Source organism: Erinaceus europaeus, chromosome 7 (assembly GCF_950295315.1).
Source record: "Erinaceus europaeus chromosome 7, mEriEur2.1, whole genome shotgun sequence".
Classification (NCBI taxonomy): domain Eukaryota; kingdom Metazoa; phylum Chordata; class Mammalia; order Eulipotyphla; family Erinaceidae; genus Erinaceus; species Erinaceus europaeus.
In genome coordinates, this window is record NC_080168.1 from 43,885,529 (window position 1) to 43,903,940 (window position 18,412).

At 44.9% G+C, this 18,412-nt stretch overlaps 1 protein-coding gene across 3 annotated transcripts in view; it reads right to left on the reverse strand.

Annotated features, from left to right (window-relative positions):
* Window positions 1–1,107: 1,107 nt before the first annotated feature.
* Window positions 1,108–18,412, reverse strand: part of ALDH1L2 (aldehyde dehydrogenase 1 family member L2) — a 72,103-nt gene continuing 54,798 nt past the window's right edge. For 2 of the 3 annotated variants that reach the window (XM_007533032.3, XM_060194320.1), the window contains 4 exons: window positions 16,685–16,850; window positions 10,455–10,560; window positions 8,414–8,613; window positions 1,108–4,278 (listed from right to left, as the gene is read on the reverse strand). In XM_007533032.3, the coding sequence (XP_007533094.1) occupies window positions 4,223–4,278; window positions 8,414–8,613; window positions 10,455–10,560; window positions 16,685–16,850 (528 nt within the window). In that variant the 3' untranslated portion in view covers window positions 1,108–4,222. The remainder of the gene's footprint in view (window positions 4,279–8,413; window positions 8,614–10,454; window positions 10,561–16,684; window positions 16,851–18,412) is intronic. The other variant, XM_060194319.1, reaches the window with a different exon arrangement.

The following is an 18,412-nucleotide window of genomic DNA, read 5'->3' on the forward strand; positions in this document are numbered from 1 at the left end:
AGATAGGTGCTTAGCAGATTCCCCAAAACCCCATGTAGGTAAGTGATGGAGCTAAGTTCTAAGTTTGGGCAGCCCCTCTTAGCCATCACGGGCCTGCTAGACCAGAAGCACACCCTTTGATGCTAAGCAGATAAGCTCCCAGCCCAGCCACCTACTTCAATTTCTCTGAAATGGGATTACACAGCCTCCCTCAGGGGGACTGGGTTCGTGATTGTACAGGGAGTTCATGTGCGTCAAGTGCTTAGTACTGTGCTCAGTGTTGGGAAGGACTAGACTGCTAGAGAAGTTAGACGTGCAGACCCAGAGGGTCTATGCAGAGTGCCTGCAGTGCCTTGTGCATGCCTCAGGTGTGAGCCTCTGCACTGCATGGGGGGGGGGGTGCTATTGCAACAGAGGAAGCTTTGATACTGTGGTGTCTCCCTGTCAGTTGCTCTCTGAATGAAAAAGGTGACCAGGAGCAGTGAAATAGTGCAAATGTGAGGCCCCAGTCCCATACATACACAAGAAAAAAAAAAAGTTAGACAAAACAATGGCAGATTTTGGTCATAAACCAGGTTGCTGTATTCTAGGAGTCCTTTACTAGGATTTATCCTAATAAATGAGCACCACTGTGTTCATAAATTTTTGTATGATTTATTGCAATGTTTAAAATAGCAAAAAGCAAGTATAAATGTCCAACAACTAAGATCAATGAACATCTGCTGATGCCTGTTGACACAAATGACTATAAAGCAATTGAAAAAAGCAATGTAACAGTTATGTACGGAATTAACTTTTTAAAAAAATATTTATTTATTCATTTTCCCTTTGTTTTTGCCCTTGTTGTTTTATTGTTGTAGTTATTATTGTTGTTATTGATGTCTTCGTTGTAGGATAGGACAGAGAGAAATGGAGAGAGGAGGGGGAGATAGAGAGGGAAGAGAAAGACAGACACCTGTAGACCTGCTTCACCGCTTGTGAAACGACTCCCCTGCAGGTGGGGAGCCAGGGGCTTGAACCGGGATCCTCTCGCCGGTCATTGTGCTTTGCGCCACCTGCGCTTAACCACTGTGCTACCGCCCGACTCCCCGGTATTAACTTTTTAAGTGTAGGTGTTTATTTAAAAAAAAAAAAAAAGAAAAGTCTAGAGCAAAACCCAAAAGATAATGCCTGTGGTTATTTCCATGGAGGGAGTTTATGGTTGAGTCTTCCTGTTTTGTGTGTCTTGTTTTATGTAGTTTGTTATTGAATCATTAAAATGGGAGCTTGGGGGGTATTATTTGCATATTGCAATGCTAATCTAGCCAGCCATTGTGTGCCATGTATGATAAACTTCTAGTCCAGGACTGACTTGACAGCTCTGATTTCCTGGGAGGCAGGTATGAAAGAACCCTGTTTGGTTCCTCACCTTGGCTCTAGCCCTTCTCAAAATGTTCTTGTAGGTAATGTCCATACTGCATAGTTCTTCAGTCTAGCACATCTAGTATGAATATTTGTTCATCACCCAGGGTCTGATATCGACATTGGCTGACAAAACTAGCTCAGCTTGGTGAAGAATGCTGGCCTCACTGCCTCAGTGCCACTTCATCATTGTGAGAGTTGGGCAAGTGCTTTGATTTGAAAACATTTATCAAGCTCCTGTGTAGTAGCCACTGGAGAGAAAGTAGCACCTGTTTGTAAAGTTGACCTGTTAGGGAGAGAGAAATGGAGGCATCCATTTCTGATAAGTCCTGTGAGAATTATCCAAGATACACAGAATAATGATAGAATAAATGAGATCTGGAGGTGGGAGATGCTTGTACTATTTGATATTTTTAAACATGGTGCCAAGGTTTGAACCCAGGTTCTCATGCATGCACAATCCCACTGCTTCCTTGGCTCAATCTTTTCTTTTTTGAGAGGAGAGACATCACAGGATTACACCACCTTCCGTGGAGTTTCCTATTGCTTCCCCTCCCCCTGCACTATCCATGGTGCTCCAGGTAGTGCCAGGGCTCAAACCCAAGACCTCATGCACAGCAAGGCCTGCACTCTACTGGTGGAATTATCTCCCACTCATGTGTGTTGGGACAGTTTCAGGAAGAGGCAGTGGCTGCTGGTGCTGATTTTCACATGCTACAACCATGCATGTCCTTCCCCATGTTCAGTGAAGTCCAGTTGGCACCGTGAGTTCAGTCTTGAGAACATTTTTATGCAGAAACCACCAATGATGCAAATTAGGGTCATTTCTTCCCTCAGAGAGTTGTCACTGGAAAGATGGAAGTGCAAAGGCCTTGGGTATGAAGAAGTGTGTTTGGCCCATATGGGTAACATCAAGGCTATGCAGAAGGAGAAGGAGCTTGCTGGGTGATGAGATCGGAGGTGACTTGGCATGCGTTGCGTACATACTTTATTCTAAGTGAGATGGGGGCTTTCAGAAGGTTCTGAGCAAAACAATGGTACCTTCTGACTTAAGCTGTTAACCCAGGAGGAGTCAGGCAGATCAGCTGGCAGGCTCTGGTGGGAATCAAGGTAAGACCTGACGGCATGATAGTGAAGGCATCTAGATTGATCCCTTCAATGAGCCATTGAAACCATTCGATTCATTCTTCTAGGCATTGTAATGACTCAAGATGGCTTTTTTTTTTTTTTTTTTTTTTTGCCTCCAGGGTTATAGCTGGGGCTCGGTGCCTGCACTACGAATCCACTGTTCCTGGAGGCTATTTTATCCATTTTGTTGCCCTTGTTGTTTATCTTTGTTGTTGTTATTATTATTATTATTGGTTTCATTGTTGTTGGAAAGGACAAAGAAGTTGAGAGAGGATAGGAAGACAGAGAAGGGAGAGATAGACACCTGCAGATTTGCTTCACCACCCGTGAAGCGACCCCTCTGCAGGTGGGGAGCCAGGGGCTTGAACCAGGATCCTTACACCGGTCCATGCTTTGTGCTATGTGCACTTAACCCACAGCATTACCATCCGGCCCCTTTGAGATGGCATTTTAAAGTGTCCTGCCTCAATAAATGACAGCAGAGTGTTTATCCTGAGTGAGGAAGGGATGCTCATGTCTAGTTAGGAAGGCAAATAACCTTCCTATAACCTTTAGCAACAAATGGCAAGCACGAGGCTCATGGCAAGTGAGAGCACAAAGGAGAAATACTTAAACCAAGTATTTGGCAGTAAGAGAGAGAGAGACCAGGGAAGTAGCTCAGCTGGTAGAGCTTAAGACTTCCATGCCTGAGGTTTCCAGTTTGATCCCTGGCACTGCATGTACCTGAGTGATGGTCTGGTTTTTCTCCACATAATTCACATGGAATAGATACAGTGACAGAAAAACAAAGGCCAGGGAGCTGGCTTGAGTCAAGGAGTCAGCTTTAGCAAAGGCAAGGGGATTAGAAGGCACATGGATCTGCCTGAAGTGTGCACGCTTCCCCAGCTTGCGTTACAATCAGACTGTACTTCATTGTTTGCTTGTTGGTTTCACCATCAGGATTATTACTGGGCTCAGTGCCTGCATGACTCTACCATTACCGTCACTTCCCCCCCTTCTTTCTTTTTGATAAAGGGAAGGGGGGAGACCAAGAGGAGAGATACTTGCAGTATGATCCACTGTTTGTGAAGCTTGCCCCTTGCAGGTGGAGACTGGGGTCTTGAACCCAGATCCTTGCACTTGGTAACCTGCGTGCTCTACTAGGTGTGCCACTGCCTGGCACCCAGCCTTTGTTCTTTCATAATTCAGTGATCCAAAGGAACAGAGAGCATTCCATAGCTCACTGTGTTAATCAGATCACTTAATGGACTATAGACCATTCCATCCCAATTTCAGTTCACTGGTAATTTCATTTTTTCTAATCAATGCTCACTTACAATAACTCAAGCCTTTATGATCCTTAACCTGGGGCCTAGGCACTGGATTTAGGTTTGACTCTCTAGAAGGTATTTGCAGAATGGGTGTGTGCGTGTGACCTTGACAGTTCAAGAGGGGTGGTGGTGTTGTGTCATGGGAACCACCAGGACCTGGATTGATCTGGATGGAGAAGACAAAAGCAACTTGGCATTTGAAAAATTCAGATGATCTGCAATGTGATCAAAATCCAACAATGACGAATCATTCAAAGGTATAAAAGGGTTAGAAATGCTGGTGTGTACACACTGCACACACATCCTGACCTCCCTCCTGGGCTCAGCGTGAGTGTTCTGGCACCTTGTTCCTCTTCAGGCTGAATAGTGCTGGGTCCCCAGGGTCTCCTGTTGGTCGCATGACTCTAATATTCCAGCGTCACCGTCTTGGTTTTGAGGTATTCATTAAGTGCTTCCTCACCTGGGGAAGAGCAAAGCAGGTAGATTTTATTTATTTGATAGTAAATTGAGAGGGGGTACATAAAAGGGGGGGAGAGAGAGAGACACCTGCAGCACTGCTCCACTGCTCATGAAGCTTCCCCTTGTGGGTGGGGACTGAGGGGCTTGAACATGGGTCCTTTCTCATAATAACATGTATGCTCTACCAGATGTACCACCACCTCAGTCTCTGAAGTTCATGTCCATTACCTGGAGCATGTATGAAACTAGTTTCTGGTTCTATACAGTGCAACACAGGCCTCAAGTGTGACAAGACTTTTAAAGAGATAGAAGAAACTGAAACAGACATCACAGCACAGCTCCATCACCCCTAGTGCCATCCATGGTGATCCCAGTGTGGTGATGGGGATCAAATCCAGGGCCTCGGTGCATGATAACTTGCCTTCCCTACCAGGGGAACTAACTCCTGATGCTGAATGCTGAATGAGGATTTCTGATCTCAGTCCTGGTGCTCACGGTCAGAGGACCACATTGTGAGGAATAAGGACTGAGATTAGCCAGCAGGCTAAAGACCAGAGTGCTAACTCAGGCCCTCTCCAGCCAACACCTTTTTCCTCTATTTCCTTTTTGATGACAAACTCCATTTCGACCCTTTACCCATTTAAGTTGAACGAAATGGCCAGGATACTACCTTTCAGATTATATTGATGAATAGTAGCTATATCATATTAACAGACAGTATAGACAAATATCTATGAAGCAGAAGTGAGCAAAGAATCACAAAGCAGTTTTTTTCTAGGTTTATTTATTTGGTAGGACAGAGAGAAACTGAGAGGGAAAGGGGTTAGTGATATATATATATATATCACCTCGGTACTTATTCACTACTTGTGAAGCTACCCCCCTATGGGGACCAGGGGTTCTTAAAACCAGGTCCCTGGGGGCCTGGCGGTAGCGCAGTGGTTGGGTGCACATGGCGCAAATTTAAAATGAGAGCTACTTTTAATTGCTGCAACTACGTTACCAAAAGTCATCATGAAAGGGGAAAGATAAAAAGAAAAAAAAAACTAGTCAGACATGTATTAGCAAACCACAGTCTCTCAAAAAAGTCATGGAAGCCAGGCAGTGGTACATCTGCTTAAGCACACACATGACCATGCTCAGAGATCCCAGGTTCAAGCCCTGCTCCCCAGCTGAGGCAGCAGGGAAGCTTCACAAGTGGTGAAGCAGATCTGCAGGTGTCTTTCTCCTTCTCTGTCTACCCAACCCCTCTCTATTTTGATCTACCAAACTAAAAAAAAAAAAAAAGCTACTAACAGTGGTGGATTTATTGTGTAGGCAACAGCCCCCAGCAATAACTATGATGGAAAATATATATATAAAAGGAAAAGAAAAGTCACAACCCTTTTAACTTTGGAAACAACATACCAGAATGGACCTGGGAATGACTATGGACTCCTGGTCTGGCTTTGAATACTCTCCATTTGAATTTCTCTCCATTTTCCTCCTTTGGAAGACAAGGCTGTTAACAGCACTTATGTCTCAGGGCTGCTGTAACAAATGCTTGTACACATACTGGTAAAGCAGAATAGTCCTGGTCTATACTTGGTGTTCAAATTCAGCTATTATTTGGGCACCGAGTGGTGGCGCACACAGTTGAATGCACACATTGCCATGTGCAAGAACCCGGGTTCCAGCCCCTACCCCCCCCTTCAGGGGGATGCTTCACAAATAGTGTCTTTCTGCAGGTGTCTTTCTCTTCCTCTACCTCCCCCAACCCCAATTTCTCTGTGTCCTATCAAAGAAAAGGGAAGGGAAAACAAACAAACTAAACAAACAAAAAAAGGCTGCTGAGAGCAGTCTATTCTTAGTGTAGGCACCCAGCCCCAACAATAACCCTAGTGGCAATTAGGAAAAAAAAAGTTAGCTATTATTCAAAACATGACCCCGCCACCCACTCCCCCATCCCCCATTAATTACATTTTGGGCTTTCTACAAACTCTAACTCTTGAGTTCCCAGACCCCTAGAAAGCCCTGCCAGTTCCAGTGTTGGCTCTGAAAGACTGTCAAGCAGCTCTGAGATGGGTTTACTCTTGGAGCTAACTGGTCATTCTTATTTCCACTTAGTTCCACACATTGTTCACATTAAATGTCAGGTTATCAAAACATAATTGAGCTAAAAGATGATAATCTTATTTTGTTATTTTAAAATTCATTTATTTTTTTTCTTCTTCCTCGTCTTCTCCTCCTCCTCTTTAGATAGAGACAGGCAAAAAGATAGTGAAAGAGACCACAGTACCGAAGCTTCCTTCAATGCAATGGGGGCCAGGTTTGAGCCTGGATCACATATGTGGCAAAGCAGTCCACTATCCAAGCGAGCTATTTCCCTTGCCCCGGATTTTTTTTTTTTTCTAAGAGATAAGAGAGAATTTGAGAGCAGAGCTCAGTTCTGGCATATGAGGTTCTGAGGATGGAAACAGACCTCAGACTTGGAAGCCATGGGAATCTACTCCTTTTGTTATCTTCCTGGCCCAGTCTTTAAAAACATTTTCGGCATAAACTTTATTTTAAACAACAACGTTTGACATTATGCTGGAGAGAAAGTTCAACCTATTAGAGTACAAGCTTGTGTGCCTGAGGTCCCAGATTCAATCCCCAGCACCACCTTATGCCAGGGCTGAGAAGTTTATTAAACAATTTGTCCTCCTTTATATCTTAATGCCTTTCAGCCAGTAAGTTGCAGATGCTATTATGATACCATTCTGACTTCCCTGGGCAGATGAACTCACCAATGTGTCCCAAAGTCTCACCTCTCCAGAGCCCTACCCACTAGGGAAAGGCAACGCCAACATCCATGTCCAGTGGAGAAGCCATTACAGAAGCCATTCCTTCCACCTTCTGTACCCCATAAAACTTTTGGTCAGGGGGTTGGGCAGTGGCACACCAGGTTAAGCGCACATAGCATAAAATATAAGGACCTGAGCAAGGATCCCAGTTTGAGCCCCTGGCTTCCTACCTACAGTGGCATCACTTCACAAGCAGTGAAGCAGGTCTGTAGGTGTCTCTCTTCCTATTGGTATCCCCTTCCCCTCTCATTTTTTCTCTGTTCTATCCTATAAAACAGAAAAAAAAAAAAAAAAAAGGCCACCAGAAGCAGTGGATTTGTAGTGCAGGCACCAAGCCCCAACAATAACCCTGGAGGCAAAAAAAAAAAAGAATTTTGGTCCATACTCCCAGAGAGGTATAAGAATAGGGAAGTGTCCAATGGAGGTGATGGGACACAGGACTCTGGTGGTAGGAACTGTATGGAATTGTACCCCTGTTATCTTACAATATTGTCAGTCACTATTAAATCACTAATAAAAAATTTTTTAAAATTAAACTAAGATAAAAGGTGTTTAAGATTAAAAAGAAAAGAAAGGAATGCCCTTATAAAACCCAGTTAGGAGAGCCTGTCTATAGCGCTGTGGGTTAAGCACACATGGTGTAAAGCACAAGTACTGGCCTAAGGATCCTGGTGTGTTTCGAGCCCTCGGCTCCTCCCCTATAGTGGGGTCACCTCACAAGCGGTGAAGCAGGTCTGCAGTCTATCTCGGGTTGGGCAGTAGTGCAGCAGGTTAAGCACACATGGCGAAGTGCAAGGACCAACGTAAGGATCCCGGTTCGAGCCCTCAGTTCCCCACGTTCAGGGGGAGTCGCTTCACAAGCAGTGGAGCAGGTCTGCAGGCGTCTTTCTCTCCTTCTCTCTGTCTTCCCCTCCTCTCTCCATTTCTCTCTGTCCTATCCAACAATGACAGCAACAATAACAACAACAATAAAACAACAAGGGCAACAAATGAACTAAAAAAAAAACCAAAAAACTTTAAATTAAAAAACAAAACAAAACAGTGGTCCAGGAGGTAGCGCAGTGGATAAAGCACTGGATTCTCAAGCAGCAGGTCCTGAGTTCAGTCCCCTGCAGCACATATACCTGAGTGATGTCTAGTTATTTCTCTCTCTCCTCCTATCTTTCTCATTAATGGATAAATAAAATCTTTTAAAAAATTTTAAAAAAAAACAGTTCAAACCAGTATGTAAGAAATACCCTTCAAAACACCTGTTGGAGCAGACTCAGCTGTGACAATGGTGGGGACCGGGTCCAGGAAAGAGAAACATACCTAAGTCCTTTCCAAAGCCAGACTGCTTCACTCCACCAAAAGGCGCTGCCACGTCTGTCTTGTTGTATGTGTTAATAAAAACAGTGCCTGCTTCCAGCTTTTCACTCACGTACATGGCTTTATTTATGTCTCTTGTGAAAACTCCTGAGGCCAGGCCGTACTCGGTGTTATTAGCTCTCTGCAGCACTCCTTCAATGTCTCTACAGGATGATTTTAAGGAGACAAAAAGTTTGGTTTATGTAAAGCAAAGACACATTTGTTGTTCTGATGGTTTGTGTTTGAAAACACCTTTGTGTTTTCACCTTTGTGTTTGAAAACAGTCCTGACAACCTCCTAAAGATTTTTTAATTTTTTTTTGGGGGGGCAGTTATAATTGGAGGTTGGTTTTCATAGACATTTTTCCTTTTTTTTTTAATTTCTATTTGATTTGATAGTACAGAGAGAAATTGAGGGTATGAGGAGGGGATTGAGAGGAAGAAAGAAGGCAGGGGGTAGATAGCATAATGGTTCTGCAAATAAACTCTCTTACCTGAGACTGCAAAGTCTCAGGTTCAATCCTCCACACCACCATAAACCAGAGCTGAGCAGTGCTCTGATTAAAGAAGAAGAAGGAGGAGGAGGAGGAGGAGGAGGAGGAGAAGGAGAAGAAGGAGAAAAGAAAGAAAGAGAGAAAGACTTGCAGACCTGCTTCACCACTTATGATGCTCCCCTCCTCTCTCAAGTGGGGATCTGGGCTTGAACCCAGATCCCTGAGCATAGTAACTGGATGCAAACCTTGTTGGGCTGAATTTCCTTTTGAGAGTCAGCACAACCTTCCACATGTCACTTTCTAAAGGGCTTTACAATGATAACCTTGCTTCTATAACATTTAAATTTTTTTAAATATCTATTTATTTCCTGTTGTTGCCCTTGTTTTATTGTTGTAGTTGTTATTGTTGATGTTATTGTTGTTGTCATTGTTGGATAGCACAGAGAGAAATGGAGAGAGGTGGGGAAGATAGAGAGGGGGAGAGAAAGATAGACACCTGGAGACTTGCTTCACCACCTGTGAAGTGACTCCCCTGCAGGTGGGGATCCAGGGGCTCGAACCGGGATCCTTATGCCGGTCCTTGAGCTTCGCACTTCTACAACATTTTAAACTTACACTGGAGATCTCAAAGCTGACTAGGAAGGAACAAAGGCTATGCTAAAACTTTCCTGGTCTTGGTGCAGTGAACACAGTAGGGATAAGAATATTGACTGGCTGGACTGAGGCAGGAAGATGACTTAATGCTGATGGTCCTGGAGGGTAGTCAGGGCTGTGCAGCTTCATGGCACATCTTGCCTGCTTTTGGAAATGTAACTAGTGTAATAATGGCCTCAGCAATAGCATCCAACAGTTAATTACCAGTCCTTAGGATGACTCACAAAGGATGACCCAAAACACAATTGGCAGTGAATAATCATGAGGGATATCTTTGGCTGAGCTTCAACCATATGGTTATTCTATGAAACTGTTAAAGAGTGAAAAGAACAAAAAACCTGTTAAAGAGTGTATTGTAATATAGTTTTCATAATAACCCTGCTTTATTTTTGTTTGTTTGTTTTTCCTCCAGGGTTATCACTGGGTTTGGTGCCGGGACTATAAATGTACCACACCCGGTCGCCATTTTTTCCATTTTCTTGGATAGGAGAGAGAGAGAAATTGAGAGAGGAAGAGGAGGTAGAGAGGGAGAGAGAAAGAGAGAGACATCTGAAGACCTGTTTTGCCACTTGTGAAGCATCCCCCATGCAGCTCAAAAGCCGGGGGTTCGAACCCAGATACTTGTGCAGGTCCTTGTGCTTTGTTCATAATACGTGTGCTGCACCCAGTGACCCACCACCCAGCCCCCATAACTCTGCTTAACAAAGCGAGCAAGAATCACTGGATGATTAGGTTCATTCCACAGCCATATGCAAACTCAGCCCACTGCACTTTATTCCCGGCTTTCTATGGTTATGCCACTGCTTCCTTGCCAATCTGTCCCATTTGACAATGAAATCAGTGTCTGAAAAATCTTACCCATTTTGGAACTTAGAAATGACCATAATAGGCCCAAAGGACTCCTCTTTGGCGAGGTACATGTGGTCTTCCACGTTAGTGAAGACAGTTGGTTCCATAAAGAAGCCTGTTTCAAAAACCAAAGAAAAGAACATCAGTTTAGGGTAAATACTTGTCTTATTTGGGTTCTAGTTCTCCTAACTGTCCTTTTTTTGTTGTTGTTGTTGGATAGAGACAGAGAGGAAGGAAGAAATAGAAGGAGAAACACAGAGAGACACCTGCAATACTGCTTCATCATTCATGAAGCTTTCCCCTTGCCGGGCTAGCGTGGGGGTGCCTCTTCCCAGGTGCATACTTTCTGGGTTGGAGAGAACACGACCAGAGCCAGCCTGGGCTGCTACTCACTCAGTGAAGCGAGGGAGATGACTCATGAACAGAGCTCGTGGTGGTGAGGCCATTCAATTCTTTACTGATCCGAGAGCCCAGGCTTTTAAGAGTCGGAACTGGAAGTGGCAAGTCAGAAACAGAAATGGCTTGACATGGTTTGGAAAGGGGAGGAGAAAGGCAAAAGGGGCTGGGAAAGGTAAGAACTTCCTTAGCAACTGTTGGGAGGGTTTTAACTGGTAGGATTAATAATACCCTGCAGGCAGGGAGGGTCTTGAGGATAGAAAGAAGATAGATCAAAGGAATGGAATGGGTGGGGATCTTTCAGGCAAAAGATTATGCAGATAATAAGGGAGCAGGCCATAGTATCAGGAATGCAGGGTGCTTTGTGAGGCAGGGAGTCTGATAAGATGAGGCAAACCTTGGGGGGTTGTGTCCCTGCTTGCTCAACCTCTCAGTAGAGAGAGAGAGAGACTGACAGGATGGATGTCCCCTCAAGTCAAACCCTGCCAAGCTCAACCACATTCTCACAATTTCCCAACATCCCCCTGCAGATGGGGATTAGGGGTTTGAACCTGCGCCCCTGTGTACTTAACCAGGTGCACATTGCCTGCCTCCCTAACTGTCCTTAATGTAGAATATTTTCCTTCTTTATTGATACCCCATTTCTTATGCCATCAACTTGTTAAAGACACCCAGTGTGCCACCCTGTTAAATATCTTGCTTCTTTCTTGGGATTCTACTTCTGTTCTTATCAATCATTTAAATTTAATTTTTATTTTGACATGTCAGAGAGAAATTGAAAGGGGAAGGGAAAATAGGGAGAGAGAGATGTATTCTACACTGCTTCACCAATTGTGAAGCTTCTTTCCTGCAAGTTGGGGACTAGGGAACCTGGACCCCTGAGCATGGTAACATATGCATTCAACTGGGAGTGCCATTTCTTAGCTCCAATTGTATTTCTCATTAATGGAGATTTTGACCTGCAGGCCTAATCAAAATCAGGTCAAATATTTTGGGCACTAAGACTTCACAGGTGATGCTGTATGGCACAAAGCATCCCACACACCTCTACCTGACTTCCCTGGGCAGACGACCTCACCAATGTTGTCATTGTTGTATAGGACAGAGAGAAATGGAGAGAGGAGGGTAAGACAGAGAGGGGGAGAGAAAGACAGATAACTGCAGACCTGCTTCACCCTTTGTGAAGTGACTCTCCTGCAGGTAAGGGAGCCGGGGGCAGGATCCTTAAGCCGGCCCTTGCACTTGGTGCCATGTGTACTTAACCTGCTGCGCTACAGCCTGACTCCCAATTACCTGTCCTTTTAACAAGTACTGCTTTAGACAGCAGAATGAAATCCATCCAGGATTATAACAGCAAAGATGAATTCTTTGAATGACAGCTTGAATGACAGTTGTCTACTATTAAGTTAACCTGATATGAATAACACATCCAAGTGCTACCTATGGAACTATTTGATGTATAGTTCAGGGCCCATCACATTCATTTTGTTTTTCACAGCTTTGTAAAACAGCAGTCCACATTCCATACCATTTTACATAGCAAGACTTACCCCAAATTGCCCACAGGAGATGAAAATATTAGTTCTTGAGGGCTGGGCAGTATTGCGGAGGGTTAAGCCACATGGTGCAAAGTTCAAGGGCCAGCTTAAGGATCCCTATTGGCACCCCAAGCTCCCCACCTGCATAGGGGGTTTGCTTCGCAAGTGGTGAAGCACGTCTGCAGGTGTCTGTCTTTCTCTCCCCCTCTCTGTCCTCCCCTCCTCTCTCAATTTCTCTCTTTCCTATCCAACAATAACAAGAGCTGTAACAACAATAACAACTACAACAAGGGCAACAAAGTGGGGAAAATGGCCTCTAAGAGCAGTGGATTAGTAGTGCAGGCATCAAGCCCCAGTAATATAACCTTGGAGGCAGAATAAAAATAAAAATAACTTAAAAATTATTAGTTCTTCTGTTCATAAAAATAAATGCTGCTATTGATGCCACAAGAACAATAGCTACCATCCATTATGACTTAAGAAGTCAGGTGCAGAGGCCAGGTAGTGTTGCACCTGGTTAAGTGCACATACTAAGAAGTGCAAGGACCCATGAAAGGATGCAGGCTCAAGCCGCTGGCTCCCCACCTATAGGGGTAAAGCTTCATGAGTGGTGAAGCAGGTCTGCAGGTCCCTCTCTGTCTCTCTTCCTCTCTCTCTCTCCCCCACCCCTCTCAATTTCTCTCTGTCCTGTCCAATAAAAAATGGGGGGGAGGGGTAATGGCTGGCAGGAGCAGTGGATTCATAGTGCAGGCACCGAGCAAAAAAAAGAGAGGGTTGGGCGGTAGCGCAGTGGGTTAAGCAGACGGGGCATGAAGTGCAAGGACCGGCATAAGGATCCAGGTTTGAGCCCCCAGCTCCCCACCTGCAGGGGAGTCCCTTCACAGGCAGTGAAGCAGGTCTGCATGTGTCTTATCTTTCTCTCCCCATCTCTGTCTTCCCCTCCTCTCTCAGTTTCTCTTTCTCTCTGTCCTATCCAACAACAACATCAACAACAACAATAATGACCACAACAAGGCTACAACAACAAGGGCAACAAAAGGGAAAATAAATAAATAAAATTAAAAAAAAGAAAAAAGAGAAAAGAAAATAAAAAAAGCATGGGTTGGTGTTGGTATGCTTCTAGTTCTGCTTCTGGGATCTAGTTCTGCTTCTGTTACATTGCTTGACATTGTGGTCTATTTACATAATCTTTTCTGTTACATTGGTTTGGTCTCACCCCCTCCCTGCCTCCGGGAGATTTGGTTTAGCCCTTGCTAGTTTTGCGCTTCTCCCTTCTCCCTGCCCCTTATCCTACATACTTCCTGAGTTCCTGACTCTGCTGCTGGAGGAGAAAGATGGAGGAGCACATGGTGTGGTGATTAGGTTGTTTGCCCGCTCGTGGATAAAGATTAAACTGCGTTCTCAGCTCAGCCATGAGTTTCTGGTCATCTGTTACCTGCCTGTGAAGCCAGCCGGGAGAAAACAACATATGGTGCTACAACGTGGGACCTGACCTGCGCATCTCTCAGATAAGTGAAGATTTGGCTACCTATCCATTATGGGATGCTTTTCTGCTTGTGAAGAGGTTTCCAAAGGCCTCTGCCCTTTCTTCATGAGACTGTTTTTCTGCTTCTGGAACATTTCTCTCTGGGCCATACACTGCTTTCTGCCCGCCGCCCACCTGCAGGAGCCGGCTCACCGCGGCATGGTGCAGGGCATTCAGCGTGGGCTCCCTCCACACTGCTCAGCCACTGGGAGCAGGGCGGCAGACATGGCGGGCAGGGGTGCAGCCCATCCTGGCCGCCACCCCGGGCCACCTTGGTCCATGCCTTCTGCACAGCCGGCCCGCCTGCCCTCCTGCTATGAAGTCTGGGCAGATCCTGGACCATCTGGAGACCGCGGGCTCCCTGCTGGGACTGGGCCCCCTGGCCGAGATACCCAGCTCGGCTCTGAAGGCAGAGGAGCTAGAATACGCAGAGATCCCTGCAGAGATGGCAACCTGCAATTCCTGGAGCTGAAGTTGGGCAAGAAGCCACTGCCAGACAACACACTCCCCAAATGGCTAAGACAGTATAGATCTAAACTCGTGTTTAAAATGACATGTCTTCATAACAAAAGTTTTTCTCCTTGTGTATTGAAGACCATGTTTATGTTTGTGTTTAAAGTTTGGTAAACATTCACTTTAAGGTTAAAAATGTAACTTTAAGGGGAGTTGGGCTGTAGCGCAGCGGGTTAAGCGCAGGTGGTGCAAAGCACAAGGACCGGCATAAGGATCCCGGTTCGAACCCCGGCTCCCCACCTGCAGGGGAGTCGCTTCACAGGCGGTGAAGCATGTCTGCAGGTGTCTATCTTTCTCTCCTCCTCTCTGTCTTCCCCTCATCTCTCCATTTCTCTCTGTCCTATCCAACAACGACAACAACAACAATAACTACAACAATAAAACAACAAGGGCAACAAAAGGGAATAAATAAATAAAATAAATATTAAAAAAAATTTTTTTAAATGTAACTTTAAGGCTACATTCTTACCAGGCAAAGTTAAGTGAAAAAGGTTTTCAACGTAGTTCTCATAAAGGTAAAATTAACTTACATTTAAAGTCTGAGGTAAAAATTAGTTAAAAATCAATATATTTTAACTAAGTTGGTCTAAAAAACCTGCGCACACCTAGGGTGTGTCTCCATCTTGAATGGGTGTAACAAAAGGTTAAATAAGACGTTATTGATATGTAAAGCTCTCAGATTCCTTCTCAATTAGAAACGGTGGATTGCACAATGGTTATGCTAATGATTCTCATGCCTGAGGCTCTAGCAGTGGTTCTTTGACTTACCACATTTTATTGTGCTTAGATTGGTTAGGAGTCTTAAAATAAAATGAAGAAGACGAAGACCTTCCAAATTTATAAAGATACCTAAACCAGTTATAATAATCGAGTTATCAATTGTGGTAAACTTCTAACCTGCTACAAGTTTTGTTTCATAAGTAAGTGAATTGCAGCTGTCAAGTTATCTACAGAAAAGCAAAATTCCAGCAGCTGACCTTCCTCATACATCTGTGGACATCTGCTTTGAACTGGCACTTCCATCGGACTTACTGGTACACAACACTACAGTGGCTTCCCTTTATGGTGCTGGGTTTCTCAAAGACTGACGGCAGCCAGCTGCCATGGGACTCTATAGGCCATACCCCCCCCATGCTAGGTAATGCCCACAGAGCCAAGAAATGCCCGTTGAGGCAAGAAACGCCCCCCAGAGGCAAGAGAAGCCCACAGAGGCAGGAAAGGTCCTTTATCTTGATAAAGCCTTGCCCACAGAGGCAAGAAACACCTCCCCTCAAGCCTTCCCTTGGCAGCACACTGGTTCTTGTTGCTCGCTTACTTGTTCCTCCATGTTTGTGCCAGTTTCTTTTTTGAAAATGCCTGTACGATATAGGTTTCTGTTCACCCCACACTCCTGATACTATGGTCAATTAGTTAAAAAGGAAAGGGGGAATTGTTGGTATGCTTCTAGTTCTACTTCTGGGATCTAGTTCTGCTTCTGTTACATTGCTTGACATTGTGGTCTATTTACATGGTCTTTTCTGTTACATTGGTTTGGTCTCACCCCCCCCCCCCGCCTCCGGGTGATTTGGTTTACCCCTTGCTAGTTTCGAGCTTCTCCCTTCTCCCCGCCCCTTATCCTACATATTTCCTGAGTTCCTCTCTGCTGCTGGAGGAGAAAGATGGAGGAGCACATGGTGTGGTGATTAGGTTGTTTGCCCGCTCATGAATAAAGATTAAACTGCATTCTCAGCTCAGCCACAAGTTTCTGGTCATCAGTTAACTGCCCGTGAAGCCAGCCCGAAGAAAACAACAGGTTGGGTGGTAGCATAGAGGGTTAAATGCACATGGCACAAAGCGCAAGGACTGGCATAAGGATCCCAGTTTGAGCCCCTGCTCCCCACCTGCAGGGGGGTTGCTTCACAAGCAGTGAAGCAGGTCTGCAGGTGTCTATCTTTCTCTCCCCCTCTGTCTTCCCCTCCTCTCTCTATTTCTCTCTGTCCTATCCAACAACAATGACAGCAATAACAACAACAACAATAATAACAACAACAATAAACAACAAGGGCAGCAAGAGGGAAAAGGTGGCCTCCAGGAGCAGTGTATTCGTAGTGCAGGCACTGAGCCCCAGCAATAACCCTGGAGGAAAAAAAGAAAGAAAGGAAGAAAGAAAGAAAGAAAGAAAGAAAGAAAGAAAGAAAGAAAGAAAGAAAGAAAGAAAACCTGAAGGCAGAAAAAAAAAAAGGTCAGGTGCCCTGTTTCCAGGTCCCCCTCCCACCTGCAGAACTTACCTGGCCTCTGGACTTGCCTTCCCCCGTACACCAAGGTGGCCCCTTCCTTCACCCCGGCTTCACAGTACTGCAGGAGCTTCTCCAGGTGGGCCTGATGGTTCTGGGGCCCGTGATCTGTAGATCTGTCAAGTGGATCACCAATTTTCATCTTTTTAATTTCTTCCACCTGTATGCCATCCAGTTCACAAAACATAAATGGCTGTTAATAATCACGAGGGAGACAGTCTGGTCTGAGCTTCTACTAGGTGGTGACTTTGTGAAACTGGTAAAGGGGAGGTGCTGGTGTAGCATGTGGTGTGGAACTATATATACCCTGCGCTCTACAAGCTTGTAAACCACTGTGATTCAGATAAGAAAATGGCTTGAAAAAAAGGGCCTCCAGTGTGCTACCACATACAGGGTAGACTGTTATTTAGTCTTCATGGTAGGTACTTAATATTTTTGTCTTACAGATGAAAAAACTGAGGCTTGGGAGTCGGGTGGTAGCGCGGGTTAAGCACACGTGGTGCAAAGTGGAAGGACCGGCAGAAGGATCCCGGTTGGAGCCCCCGGCTCCCCACCTGCAGGGAAGTCACTTCACAGGCGGTGAAGAAGGACTGCAGGTGTCTATCTTTCTCTCCCCCTCTCTGTCTTCCCCTCCTCTCTCCATTTCTCTCTGTCCTATCCAACAATGATGACATTAATAACAACAACTAACAACTAAAACAATAAGACAAGGGCAACAAAAAGGAAAATAGGGAGTCAGGCGGTAGCGCAACGGGGTAAGTGCACGTGGCGCAAAGCGCAGGGACCACCATAAGGATCCCAGTTCGACCCCTGGTTCCCCACCTACCAGGTAGTCACTTCACAGGCAGTGAAGCAGGTCTGCAGGTGTCTATCTTTCTCTCCTCCTGTCTTCCCCTCCTCTCTCCATTTCTCTCTGTCCTATCCAACAACGACGACGACAACAACAACAGTAAAAACAAGGGCAACAAAAAGGAAATAAATATTTTTTTAAAAGGGAAGATAAATAAATATTTTTAAAAGCTTAGGCTCAGGAAGTTTATGTATGCAGGACAAAATATAGGTAATAGTTATTTATTTTCCTTTATTAGTTTCTTTCTTTCTTTTCTTTCTTTTTTAACCAGAGCACTGCTCAGCTCTGGCTTATTGTGGTGTGGGGGATTGAACCTGGGACTTTGGAGCCTCAGGCAGGAGAGTCTTTTTGCATAACCATTATGCTATCTACACTCCATCCCTATTAGTTTCTTTTATATAGACGTGTAGTTTTTTTTTTTGCCATGAAAAGTTATAAATACACATAAAAGTTGACAAATAGGGGCTGGGTGGTGGCACACTGGGTTAAGCACACATAGTGCAAGGCTCAAGGATCCTGGTTTGAGCCCCTGGCTCCCCCACCTGCAGGGGACAGCTTCACAAGTGGTGGAGCAGGTTTGCAGTGTCTCTCTTTCCCTCTCTATCTACCCTTCCTCAATTTCTCTCTGTCCTATCCAACAACAAAGTGGAAAAAAATGGCCTCCAGGAGCAGTGGATTCGTAGTGCAGGCACTGAGCCCCAGCAATGACCCTGGAGGCAAAAAAAGTAGACAAATAGCATCATAAAATTTCAGATCTACTACCTGGGCTCAGTAAGTACCATGTGAGGTTTATTTATTTCCCTACGTGTCACTCTGTACTTTCTCCCCTCTTGGTTGATTTTGAAATAAATTCTAGATGTCATATTATTTAA